The following is a 14,805-nucleotide window of genomic DNA, read 5'->3' as shown; positions in this document are numbered from 1 at the left end:
TTTTGGTCGCTAACAGAACAGCCCTGCCTTTACCGGAAGTCGCAGACGATGACGTCACCCTCGGAGGGCTCCTCACATCCTCACATTTTTTTTAATGGGAGCCTCCAACAAAAAGAGCTATTCGGACCGAGAAAACGACAATTTCCCCATTAATTTGAGCGAGGATGAAAGATTTGTGTTTGAGGATATTGATAGCGATGGACTAGGGAAAAAAAACGCGATTGCAGATGTTTTTAGACACATTTACTAGGATAATTCTGGGAAATCCCTTATATTTATATTGTGTTGCTAGTGTTTTAGTGAGTTTAATAGTACCTGTTGGTCGGAAGGGTGTGTCCACGGGTGTCTTGAGGCCAATGTCTGATGGAAGTCGACGGCAGCCGTATGGACGGCACAAGCTTAGCTGATCTCCGGTAAGTGGCGACTTTTTACCACAATTTTCTCACAGAAAACTGCTGGTTGACATTTGGTCGGGATCCATGTTCACTTGACCGCTCTAAACCATAGGAAAGCTTCACCTGCGGGAATTTTAAATAAGGAATCACCGTGTGTTTGTGTGGCTAAAGGCTAAAGCTTCCCAACTCCATCTTTCTACTTTGACTTCTCCATTATTAATTGAACAAATTGCAAAAGATTCAGCAACACAGATGTCCAAAATACTGTGTAATTATGCAGTTAAAGCAGACGACTTTTAGCCGTGTGTGTGCGCAGCGCTAATATTTCCTAACAGTCCGTGACGTCACGCGTACACGTCATCATTCCGCGACGTTTTCAACAAGAAACTCCCGGGAAATTTAAAATTGCAATTTAGTAAACTAAAAAGGCCGTATTGGCATGTGTTGCAATGTTAATACTTCATCATTGATATATAAACTATCAGACTGCGTGGTCGGAAGTAGTGGGTTTCAGTAGGCCTTTAACCATGTGTAGTGAAGTGTTATATGAAATTGCATTGTCCCCTTAGAAATAAAGTAATCTTAATCTTAATCATAAATGTCTTTCTTAGGCAGCAATAAATTCGATAGGCATCTGCGGGGCACTGGGGAGGGGGCCAAGGGTGTGCTGTCACTCAAACAAACAAGTGTGTAAGATAACTCGAGCAGGACTTGCAGCTATGTGTGGTGCAGACGTCCTGCACGCCATCCAGCCTGCTGGGTTAATAATAGGAGAGAGCTTTTCGACATGCTCCACAAGGGTATGGTGTGGCTCCTTCTCATTGGGTCCACAATCTTATCCTCCACTTTCTCCAGTGTAAGTGGGAGGAGGATTTCCAGCAAGCTATGTTATTAAAAAAAAACAAAAAACAAAAAAAACACCCCCCTCCCCTCCAAGCCTCCAGTCTGAAGAGGAGCCGCAAGTATAAATACCGCAGTGTCCAGACTGCAGTGAGTGGCACAACAAGGGCCGACAAACACACGTACACGCACGCGCACTCACTCACACGCATGCGCACACACAAACACTCCACTTTAAACACAACACTTTAACTAAAAACTATGTGAGAAGGTTTTTGCTGGACGTTTCTTTGACTACTAAAAGGAGACCAAATAACATTTTGAATGGAGAAGATGCGTTCTGGTCTTTGTTTGCTGCTCCTGTGCGGCTTCCACCCGGCGCTCGCCGCCTGGTCGGAATCCGAGGATGTCGTGCCTGTTCGGATACTCGGAAGACGCAGCGGTCGCTTCTGGAAACGGAGCGAGGACCAGGCGAGAGTCGTCCTCAACGCCTTCGGCAAAGACTTGACGCTGAATCTCATCCCCGACACCAGTTTCATGGCGCCTTACTTCACAATTAAACGCCTGCAAGCCAAAGATTTGGGCGCGTTACGCTCAGGTGCGCAATTGCAGGGCAAAGATATTCGCTATTTAATCAACCAGACGGAGGAAAGCGAAGGACAGTTGAGAAGTTGTTTTTATTCGGGGAGCGTAGATGAAGATCGAGACTCGGTTGTGGCTCTGAGTCTGTGCTCCGGGGTCTACGGCTCCTTCGTGACGGAAGGAAACGAGTACAGCATCGAACCCAAGTTTCCAGGCGGCGTCGGGGCTCAGTCCACTGCCGAACAGCTGCACGTCATCAAGAGGAGGACATTGTCCCAAAGTCGTCCTTTACTCTTCGACCACATGGGCCGCAAGTTGGGTTTTAGTTTTACGCACCGCAACAGCAGCGACGCACAGAGGAAATATCGGCGCAGACGCTTCGTGTCCGCGCCGCGGTTCATAGAAACTTTGGCCGTGGCGGATTCCAGCATGACTCAATTCTACGGGGACGAAATCAAGGTCAGACACTCTCTGCTCTTTGCACATTTTTGTTAATGTTCACTACTTCATCCTATCAAAAATAAGTTATTTAATGGGAAGAGATGGTTAAAAAAATGGGTGATTTTGGTATTCCGGGTGTTAAATAAAAGTCGCTAGGAAGTCAGGCTGGAGAAATGTGAAATATGCTGAAAGACATTTCTTAGGACTTAGTCACGATTTGGCAGCATGCATAGGAGATGCTTCCTATGAGTCATAACTCGCATATTTAATGTGCATTCCATGTGACAAACCATGTTTGGTTTCATAAAATCATCCATGCATCCATCCATCCTTTTTCTACCGCGTATTCCCTTTTGGGGCCGCGGGGGGCGCTGGCGCCTATCGGGCGGAAGGCGGTGTACACCCTGGACAAGTCGCCAACTCGTCGCAGGGCCAACACAGATAGACAGACAACATTCACACTCACATTCACACACTAGGGCAGTGGTTCTTAATCTTGTTGGAGGTACCTAACCCCACCAGTTTCATAAGCACATTCACCGAACCGTTCTTTAGTGAAAAATAAAAAAAATAAATTTTTTCAAATTCAAGACAAAGTTATATATTTTTGGTAACACTTTAGTATGGGGAACATATTCTAAGTAACAAAGACTTAATTTAAATGGGTTAGGGTTAGAGGGTTAGGGTCATAATAAGGCCATGCCGAATAAGGCATTAATAAGTACTTATTAATCACTAGTTAAGAGCCAATATGTTACTAATTTGCATGTTAATAAGTAACTAATAATGGTGAATATGTTCCCCATACTAAAGTGTTACCATATTTTTTTACTGGTGCACAAAAATGAACCGTGCATGAATATCACCTTGTTCAAAGAACAAAACCAACACAGTGCATAAACTCACAACAAATTACACACCTGCAAATCAGTGTGACTTCTGCTGTTGCCGTATCCGTAATACGCCGACAGGTAGAAGTTTTTATCTACACGATGAGACAGGTGTGTTTTGACCTCCGCCGAACCCCTGAGGCCGACTCACCGAACCCCTAGGATTCGATCGAACCCAGGTTAAAAACCACTGCACTAGGGTAAATTTAGTGTTGCCAATCAACCTATCCCCAGGTGCATGTCTTTGAAAGTGGGAGGAAGCCAGAGTACCCGGAGGGAACCCACGCATTCACGGGGAGAACGTGCAAACTCCACACAGAAAGATCCCGAGCCTGGGATTGAACTGCAGGACCTTCGTAATGTGAGGCAGATGCACTAACCCCTCTACCACCGTGAAGCCCTTCATAAAATCAGCAAATCTGATTTATTGTAACCATTGAAAACATGTTAATGTCTTAAAATACACTTTTATTCTCCAATTAAACTTTTTGGCGCAGTTTTTGTTATCTTGTTTGTATTGTATTTTTTTTTAATACTGAATGTTCTGGGAGGAAAAAAGTGTTGCTTCGTCAAAACGTTGTTGTACCAAGCCAAGTGTTCTCTGAAGTGGTACTTGGTGAAAAAAGTTTGAGATTGTGTGGTGACAGAATGTATGTCAACAATAAGTACTTTTGACAAGCTCATATATGAATATTAATGAAAACTACAAAACCACATGTTCCAGGATCTATTTTGGATATTTTTTGTAAATTTTAAGGAAATCAGACTATTTAGACATTGATACAACGGTGATTATACATACATGTCTTTAAAACTGACTTCGAAACAACGTTGCAAAATAGTTGTATTTGTAAATTGAAACAATATAGATGTCTAATGTTGGCTGTAAATTGTTGGTTTGGAAATGACCAAATTCCAATGGTCAAATCGAGATCAAACTCTGACATTGAATAAACGTTGTCAAAAAGCATGTTGTTTTAATGTTGTGTTATTGTTGTAGAATATTGGTTTGGAAAAGACCAATATTCAATGGGCAAATCAACGTCAGAACCTGATATTGATTAAACATTGTCAAAAAAGTGTGTTGTTCCAACGTTAAGTTGCCTAACTCAACAAGTTCACAACGTTGTTTTAATGTCTTGTGCCTGCAGGGCAGATTTAGATACAATTTTCAGAAAATGTCTGAAATAGGTCCTGGAACAAGGGCTTTTAATATTTTAGTTTTTTTATTAGTATATGAGTTTGTCAAAATACTTATTGTTGACATTCATTCTGTCACCAAACAATATAGACCAGCGGTTCTCAAACTTGTTTCACAAAGTACCAATACAGAAAACACTCTCTCCACCCAGCAGGCAAAAGATACTGAAACAACATTGAGAACTTTTTGAATTAGGTCCCGACGTTGAGCTACTCAATCGTAACGATGAAACAACATGCTCTTTGACGACTTGTATTTAATGTCAGGTTGTAACTTAGATTTGACCATTGAGTTTTGGTAAATTCCCAACGTTAGACATCAACGTTGTCTCAGTGTACAAATACAACTATTTTGCAACATTGTTACAAAGTGAGATTTAAAGGACATGTATGTATAATCAATGCTGTATCAATGTTGTGTGCCTGCTAGAAATGGACAGATTTCGATAAGCCTATCTCAGCTACAATCGGGCAGAAGGTGGTGTACACCCTGGACAAGTCGCTTTTCATTATTATTCATTTATGAGCTTGTCAAAATACTCTCACCACACAGTATAGAACAGTGGTTCTCAAACTTTTTTTCACCAAGTACCACTTCAGAAAACACTTGGTTCTCCATTAAACACCATAATGACCAACATTAAAATACAGTAGAACAGTAGGCGTAAGTATTCATTAAAAACAAGGTACAGGTTTTATTTAACAAGTATATTCAATAGTTTTGGCCACTGTAACATTACAGTTTGACCTGTAACGCTGTGTTTGAGAATAGGAAAATAAGATAGATTATGAAAAATTAAAACTCTGTACTTTAATCAATTAATTATTTGGCGTACCACTCATGGCCTGTGTACCATTGGAGAATCACTGGTAGAGACAAGCAACTCACCATGCATTTTTGATTAATCAAGGTTTGTACGTTTTTGTTTTTTTTTGTTTGTTTCCTGTTATGTAAAAAATGCTAAATAACCACAATATTAATAACTACAATTTATCGGCATATCTTACCTTAATTGCTACACTTTTTATCCCTTTTTTTATTTACTCAAAAAGGTAACTAGTGAACAAATGATAAGTACAGTTTTTAAGCATTTAACTTTATTTTTCCCTAGTATGATACTGTTAACAAATGTTTTTTGTAACCTTACACCAAATGACTTTGAAAAAATTTAATATCCTTATGTTGCACAGCAACTAACTGTTATTTTACAGTAACACACTGTAATCATAGTCCTCTACAACAGTGGTTCTCAACCATTTTTCAGTGATGTACCCCCTGTGAACATATTTTTACTTCAAGTACCCCCTAATCAGAGCAAAGCATTTTTGGATGAAAAAAAAAGAGCTAAAGAAGTAAAATACAGCACTATGTCATCAGTTTCGGGTTTATTAAATTGTATAACAGTGCAAAGTATTGTTAATTTGTAGTGGTCTTTCTTGAAATATTTGGAAAAAAAGATATAAAAATAACTAGAAACTTGTTGAAAAATAAACAAGTGATTCAATTATAAATAAAGATTTCTACGCATAGAAATAATCATCAACTTAAAGTGTTCTCTTTGGTGATTGTAATAGAGATCCATCTGGATTCATGAACTTAATTCTAAACATTTCTTCATAAAAAAAGAAATCTTTAACATCAATATCTATGGAACATGTCCACAAAAAAATCTAGCTGTCAACACTGAATATTGCATTGTTGCATTTCTTTTCACAGTTTATGAACTTACATTCATATTTTGTTGAAGTATTATTCAATAAATGTATGTATAAAGGATTTTGGAATCTTTGCTATTTTTAGAATATTTTTTTAAAAATCTCATGTACCCCTTGGCATACTTTCAAGTACCCCCGGGGGTACACGTACCCCCATTTGAGAACCACTGCTCTATAACAGTGGTTCTCAACCTTTTTTCAGTGATGTACCCCCTGTGAACATTTTTTTAATTCAAGTACCCCCTATTCAGAGCAAAGAATTTTTGGTTGAAAAAAAGAGATAAAGAAGTAAAATACAGCACTATGTTATCAATTTCTGTTTTATTAAATTGTACAGCAGTGCAAAATATTGCTCATTTGTAGTGGACTTTCTTGAACTATTTGGAAAAAAAGATATAAAAATAACTAGAAACTTGTTGAAAAATAAACAAGTGATTCAATTATAAATAAAGATTTCTACCCATAGAAATAATCATCAACTTAAAGCGCTCTCTTTGGGGATTGTAATAGAGATCCATCTGGTTTCATCAACTTAATTCTAAACATTCATTCACAAAAAAAAGAAATCTTTAACATCAATATTTATGGCACATGTCCACAAAAAATCTAGCTGTCAACACTGAATATTGCATTGTTGCATTTCTTTTCACACTTTATGAACTTACATTCATATTTTGTTGAAGTGTTATTTAATAAATATATTTATAAAGGAATTTTAAATTGTTGCTATTTTTAGAATATTTTTTTGAAAATCTCACGTACCCCTTGGCATACCTTCAAGTACCCCCAGGGGTACGAGTACCCCCATTTGAGAACCACTGCTCTATAATATCACAAGAAATTACTGTAAAATTAAAGTGATTTGTCTTCAAAGGGTTTCCGAACTTACCGTAGACTGCTTTACACACGCTTGTACAATCAATAGCGGTATGTTGTTGAACAGAGAAAGCAATTAACTATGAAAATAGATTTGTGAAGTTACAGCAGCTGTCATTTTATTGTAATGAACTATATAATTACTTTCATAAAGTTGCAGTATTTAGTTCTAACTTAATAGGAATTAACAGTAAAATCGCAACTTTGCAGTTACTGTAAATTGCTGTAAATCTTTTTCACAGTAAATTATTGTAATGTTACTGTGAAAGTAATGCAATTATGAGCCAGTAATATTGCTGTGAATTTTCGATGGAAATTATTAGTCTAAATTAGGCCTGCAATGATTAATTGATTAGATCAATTAATTTGATTAAAAAAAACAAAAACTTTATGTTCTGTTGCTTTGATTAATTGTTTAATGAGTGAATCTTAAAATACAGTAATTATTAATTGTTAAAATACGGACTGCCTGGAGTGCCCGGAACTTTAATTAGTTTAACTAATTGGACATAGATTTCTGCACGGCCGCTACAATAGAACAACATAAGAGCTGTAGTAAAAAGAGGAGATTCCAATTGTATTTTATATTTTCATAAATGCACACATCTTGAAGTTGCAATTTCAATGTTGATGATGTGCATTTGTTAGAAAAAACAGATTGAAGGTTATGGCAAGAAAATGTGTTTTGTTTTTTTCAACTATTTTACCTAAAATACACACATGGGCTATAAAGTGTCTTTTATCTGATGACTCTATTAAAGGTGCTGTTTTCAATTTGCTCACATGTACATTTTTAGTAGCAAAAAATATATCTGGAACACCCGTTGCTAGCTTATGTTACCATGTTTGCCAGAACACATTTGTTTTAAAACTGTCTATATATTTCACAATTACTAAGTTTATGCAATAAAACATTTTTCTGACGCAGAATAAACAATTGCTGTTTACGGCCGTCACTCACCCCATCTTGTTAACAGGGAGCACGTGCACACATACAGTACATAAACAGTCCAAGAAAAGCAACAAACAATTTGCAGTCATGCTGTTGTTGTGATAGAATATACATTCAATGACAGCTAATACAAACTATCCAAATTGCTATCAATAGCTAACAACAACCAAAGTGAAGGTGCGTGCAGTGCACATCATTATGTCCTAGAAGATGTAAGAAGGCGGGATATAACGCTTAAAATACATTGGAAAGTTAGTGCCCTCGAGGGATCTGTAAACGTTGCAAAAAGCCCCTTTAATCAAACAAACTAATCTATAGATTACTCGATTACTATAATAATCTATAGCTGCAGCCCTACAGTAATTGCTGAGATAAGGGGAAGGGCTATCGGAAATAAAAATCTGCTTCTTTCTAGACATATTAATTTAGTGTAAACACGTGATGTTCTTCAATGTATCGTTTTTCAAGGATACTTGAAATTCACTAAACCACACCACAGTTAATATATACCGTGTATATAGAAATAGACACAATGTATGAATAAAAATGTATAATTGCTTCATGATATTATTACACTTATGCATTTTATTTTTATATAGAACATAATAGAATGGAGTGCTTTGTTGTCATCAAACATGACAAAAATACCGGTGGCTACTCTGTTAAGGTGCAGTTAAAATACAAGACAAACAATATAAAATATGTTTATAATTAAAATAAAAACATATATAAATAAATACAGATAGGAATAGCAGTGATACAGTAAAAAAAAACTGTGTAAGCTATTGGGACTAGTTCAATAGAAACAATTTGGAGTGGTGGTCATGTGACAGTCATGTGATTTTCCAAGATATAGCTTCCCCTATTTATCAGGTAAGTTTGCTCAATTCCAAAAGCGCGGTTTACTGCACTAAAACAATCCTCAAAAAAATATAGCCTTAAAAATGCTATGGCAAGCCTAATGTTAAAGCTAAAGTTAAAGTACCACTCATAGTCACACACACACTAGGTGTGGCGAAATTATTCTCTGCATTAGACCCATCACCCTTGATCACCCCCTGGGAAGTGAGGGGAGCAGTGAGCAGCAGCGGTGGCCGTGTTCGGGAATCATTTTGGTGATTTACCCCCCAATTGTGATGTATTTGTCACAATAGTGCAATTGCAAAAAGGCAATTCGGCAAGTTTAAATATTTTTTTCTAATTATTACGTTATTTCGTTCAAGTTGTAGTACAGTTTGTGATAAGTAAAAAACATGTCAAGTTGAAATATGTTCAAATAAGGAATACATTTACAATGAATAATTTAACATATACAGGTGGAACTGAAAAACATATAATATCATCGAAAGGTTTGTTAATTCCAGAATTTACACTTACTAGGTGAAACTAATATATGACATTAATATCAAGGTATATCAAGCCTTTTTTTGATATATGTTTTTAATGATTATGGCTTACAGCTCTTGAAAACCTCAAATGGAAAATCTCAGAACATTTGACGTTGTCAAAATCTGTCAGGCATGATCATCAAACTTATAACAAATAAAGGCTTAACATATCTCATTTTACATGTAATTAGTTTATATCACATACCAATTTCACATTTGAAGCTGACATGAATGAACTTTTGCACGACATTCAATTTTTTTGAGTTTCATCTGTAAGTTACCATAAACAATGCAACAGAAATGTTACAAAGAACAATGTAACTTATATTAGGAGGGCAGACGCAGAAACCGATGAAAGCAATTCTCCTGATTTTGAGCTGTGATTACCACTTAATCGTTTACAAACACCATTCTCTACCAGGAGTTGAAATACAATTTTTCCCAAAAGCGACTTATCTTTTGTATTTCACTGTTGAATACTCGGCTTCACGGTGGGAGAGGGGTTAGTGCGTCTGCCTCACAATACGAAGGTCCTGCAGTCCTGGGTTCAAATCCAGGCTCGGGATCTTTCTGTGTGGAGTTTGCATGTCCTCCCCGTGAATGCGTGGGTTCCCTCCGGGTACTCCGGCTTCCTCCCACTTCCAAAGACATGCACCTGGGGATAGGTTGATTGGCAACACTAAATTGGCCCTAGTGTGTGAATGTTGTCTGTCTATCTGTGTTGGCCCTGCGATGAGGTGGCGACTTGTCCAGGGTGTACCCCGGCTTCCGCCCGATTGTAGCTGAGATAGGCGCCAGTGCCCCCCGCGACCCCAAAAGGGAATAAGTGGTAGAAAATGGATGGATGGATGTTGAATACTCTGTCATACTTCAGAAAACAACATGCACCCTGCTGTATTTGAGGCACAAACAGACAATCCATCAGGACCAATCAGTGCATTGAAAGTTGATGATATCATCAAGCATTGTTTGGTTTGGTTTGTTTTGGTTTAAATTCATATTTTGGTTCATATCATTTAAACCGTGCCTGTTTGGCCATGATTGTAACTAAATTAAAGCCTCAATTATGAGTAACTTTGTTGAAATCAGTGATCGTGTGGTGCAAGATGCTGTCCTGATAAATCCGAGTGGTCAGTGAGCATGAAAGGTCGTCAGTGCGATCGTAAAAATCCCAATTATTGCCTGTGCAATATGTGTGTGGCCACCACTCTCTCGAATGAGGAAATGAATCGTGTCTTGACTCTGCTGTTGTTGTCGTGTGATGCAGTGATCAATGTAAACCCTGGACCCCATGTCCAAGGATCACTCACAAATTTATTCATTGCCGTGATGGAATATGCATTCCTATGAAAAAAAACAAACCCAGGTTTCACTATTTTTAAAAACTAAGTAGATTAGTCTTTTTTTTGCAAAGAAACACTGTTTGGCGTTATCTGGGGTTTTTTTATGCAAAATTTGTACAGAATGATCAAAATACAATTTTTGTAACAAATGCCCATTTTTTAAATTGAGACTTTCATTTTGGTTGTAGGAAACAATTCAATTGCTACCCAAATCAGCAAAATGATGGTTTTATTAAAAAAAACTCCACCATAAACATTGATTTACTCATCACAAGGAAAATTGAGGTATCTGTTTTTGTGTCTGAACTCTTCATGTTACCATGAACAATGTAACACTTACACGTACAATATATGTTTACACTTACACTGTTACATGTGTTATCATGAACAATGTAACACGTATGTGTTACCATTAACAATGGTACATATGTATTATCTTGAACATTGCAACACATATGTTACCATGAACAATGTAACACACATGTTGCCATAAACAATGCAACACATATTTTACTATGAACAATGTAAGACATATTAAATACAACTTCTATGTATAGCACTCAAGTGGCTAACACAAACCAATTTGCACAAAAAAGAATTAAGTAGAAAAGACAACAAACACACACATGCTCACACATAAATAAAGTAAACAAATAAAAGCATGCATTAGCACTTCCGTGTTGCCGTGTTCGTAAGATGATTAAAAACCAATTTTTGTAATATTTTTAATATGTGGGATAAGAGTCAGTTTGGAATCAAAAATCAGGCCCAGATTTTTTTTATAGATTTGATTATTTAAAATTTTGTAATTTTGGTAACCGATTCCCCCGATGGCCTTTTTTGCGACCTATAACTAAAACCTCTGTTTTGTCAGGGTTGAGTTGTAGGAAATCCACTGCCATCCATGACTTAATGTCTACAATGCAGTTAAAAAGGGTATCTATTGGTTCTTTGTCATCAGGAGACACGGCAATGTATCATCAGCGTAACTGTGGAAACTGATGCCGTGTCTCCTAATGACGTCCCCAAGAGGTAGCATATACTGTAACGATGAAAAAGAATGGGTCCTAAAATTGGTTCCTGAGGAACATGCATCCATACTTACATAAAAATGTGTTGCCATGAACAACATAACACATATACGTCACCATGAACGCGTATATTGTAGCACACATTTTTTATATTATGGTAAATGGGTTATACTTGTATAGTGCTTTTCTACCTTCAAGGTACTCAAAGCGATTTGACACTATTTCCACATTCACCCATTCACACACACATTCACACACTGATGGCAGGAGCTGCCATGCAAGGCCCTAACCACGTCCGTCAGGAGCAAGGGTGAAGTGTCTTGCTCAAGGACACAACGGATGTGACTAGATTGGTAAAAGGTGGGGATTGAAACAGGAACCCTCAGGTTGCTGGCACGGCCACTCTTCCAGCTGCGCCATGCCAATATTAATTAGCATTGTTGGAAAAAATAAACTTTATAAATGTGTTTTGTGTGTTCCACTTGGTCTGTGATTTATATATATCCTATTATTTTACTTTAGGCAAAAAGGGGTCCTAGTTTTAATGGGTTAAAATCTTGAAATGCCATACATATTATTGTTTTTATTTTTAGCATAATGCATTTGTCTTGTGCAGACCAAACTACTGGCTTGTCATTTAACAGTGTTCTCTGCTGTCAAACGGGTTTCACAGACCTCACGGTAAAATAGACAAAGGTCAGACAAATAAACCTGGGTTTGGTTTGAACACCAGATGTCAAAACATCAGTAATGTTTCCAGACAAGGAACATTGGAAAAGCTATAGCCAATGCATTTAAAGTGCATTCAGTTCCTGCATTTTACTGGTTTTGAGGGATGAGCATGCCTGTTGCTGCTTTGAATGAAAGTCATGGCCAGTGGACATACGACTATTTGGATGCAAGTCTTTCCACGTTCAAGTCCAGTGAGAGGATCAATCTTAATTATTCACTTAGCAAAAGAGTCTAAAATATTCCACATCACTTTCAGACTTCATGGCATCTGCTCCCCTCATTCCCTCCAGATGGCAACAGCACGGTCTAAGTGAAACCACACAAATGTAGCAACCCTGGAATGAAAATACAGCTAGCACAAATAATGATGACATTCATCATTCTCAATTCTGTTTTTGCACAATTTGTGTATAATAACTTTAGACTGTTGAATTAGTGGTACAACTAACCCAGGTGTTATTGTTATGATGCTTTCACATTTCTGTTTAACCAACATATCCAGCGGTCTCTAAAATGTAGACACATTTGTCAACATATCGGAATAAAAAGGTGGACGTGAACCTGCACTCAATTTAACTTTTTAGGATGCTTTGATCTACTTAAAATTGATTTTATGTGTTCAATTAGCAAAAAGGTCATTATTACAAAAGTAGCCCTCCACATTCTTCAATTTATTTGTATGCTGCTCTGAGTGGAAAAAATGTAGACACCCTTGATCTAAGCAATTTGAATGGTCACATGATTGTACAATAAAACTTCTTACATAGAGTCTTTAGCATTGCATGTCTTTTGAAAGGCATTGGTTCAGCCTCAAAGTCTCAATTCCTCCAGTTTTTCTTCACTTTTTGTTCTGCTTGGCAATGCACAGTTAAAGCAAAGAAATGGCAATGTCCAAATGAAATTGTTCTGCTTTACGAAATTTGTAGTAGTACAGTATTAGCCAAATGCAAGTCATTATTTGGTGAAACATTCACTTATACCCGCAAAAAGAAATATCTCCATAGCTTGTAATGAACAACATTCCTTTGTCATTCACATTGCAATATTTCTAAGTACCTTTCATGTTTTCTTCCTGTCTTCAGCACTACATTTTGACTTTAATGTCAATGGCTGCTCAGCTGTACAAGCACCCCAGCATCAAGAATTCAGTGACTTTGTTGGTAGTAAAGTTGTTAGTCATAGAGGATGAGGAAGTCGGTCCAGATGTCTCCAGCAATGGAGGAGTTGCCTTAAGGAACTTTTGCTCTTGGCAGCAGCTCTTCAACCCATCAAGTCAGAGACACCCGGAGCACTTTGACACCGCCATGCTTTTCACGAGAGAGGTAAGTAGAAAATACTGTAGTGGATGTACAAGTACTTAAAGTCCAGTCAAATAATTGCGGTATGACACCTGAAACTCAGTGTCTCAGTCCGATATTGACATTGTATATCACCCAAATATCAGCAAAAAATAGATAAGTATCAAATTATATCGGCTTGCATCTAAAATCTCCAATACAATCTCTTCGATACAAGCAGTTCCATAGCGCGTTTATTTCTTCAGAGCTTGAAAGGTAGTTTTGAGGAACTGCACTTTCTTTGTAGTTTTGCCTATTATTCACAATCCTTATGTAAGACAAGAACATATTTCGCTTACCTATAGGAGTCGCTCTATTTTGCCTATAAAGCCCTTAAAAACATCTAAACACCTCCATTAAGGTTTTATATACATGCTGTAAGTATATATGTCATGTATTATAAGGCACTTTCATAATAACATGCAATTTTAACATATTTTGATAATTTTAAGTTTACATTGTTAGTTTTTTTTAACATCACCGATTACTACTCACTGCAGACTTCATGAGAGCCAACAAACATAATAAATATTGCTTACTGTACAATGTCTGCTGTCATTTGAATGCAGACTAATAGAATCTTGTTACATTCCCGTTTGGATGAGGAATGACTCATAATGTTTACAAAGAAAAGTGGAGGTCATCATTCCGAATCTAAATTGGCTGTCAACGTTTACTAACTTGTCGGATTACGCACTCATCTTTCTACTATCAAGGTGAGAGGAATTGTTTATGATCTAGAATAAACTTCCACGAGCTCTGACGCGAGAGATTACGTTACCAGCCGCTAATGTCAACATAGCCACACAATCTAGCGATCACGGCGCTGCTATAAGTAAATAGTTATTCTACGTTAGCGCTTATAATAACAATATCACTAATGATTAGTTAATATTGAAGTCGCAAAATCTAAATGTAGGCAGTTTTTGGATGGTTATTTAGTGGGTTTTATGGGCGGAATTTAAGACCGCTAATTAGCACCATTTTAAGCAGACTTCTATTTAAGTTAAAATGCATTTTTCTGTAAGATACATCTGTCATCTTGTCTGTCATAATGATTGTGAACAATAGGCAAAATTCCC

The 14,805-nt window shown here is 37.2% G+C and overlaps 1 protein-coding gene across 1 annotated transcript in view; it reads left to right on the top strand.

The window, feature by feature from the left end:
- Positions 1-1,391: 1,391 nt before the first annotated feature.
- The window catches only part of LOC133564448 (A disintegrin and metalloproteinase with thrombospondin motifs 8-like), a 40,166-nt gene continuing 26,752 nt past the window's right edge, over positions 1,392-14,805 (top strand). The window contains exons 1-2 of the mRNA XM_061918781.1: positions 1,392-2,276; positions 13,469-13,708. Of these exons, the coding sequence (XP_061774765.1) occupies positions 1,560-2,276; positions 13,469-13,708 (957 nt within the window). The 5' untranslated portion in view covers positions 1,392-1,559. The remainder of the gene's footprint in view (positions 2,277-13,468; positions 13,709-14,805) is intronic.

Source organism: Nerophis ophidion, linkage group LG13, assembly GCF_033978795.1.
Source record: "Nerophis ophidion isolate RoL-2023_Sa linkage group LG13, RoL_Noph_v1.0, whole genome shotgun sequence".
NCBI lineage: Eukaryota > Metazoa > Chordata > Actinopteri > Syngnathiformes > Syngnathidae > Nerophis > Nerophis ophidion.
This window is presented reverse-complemented; position numbering and strand designations above follow the sequence as displayed.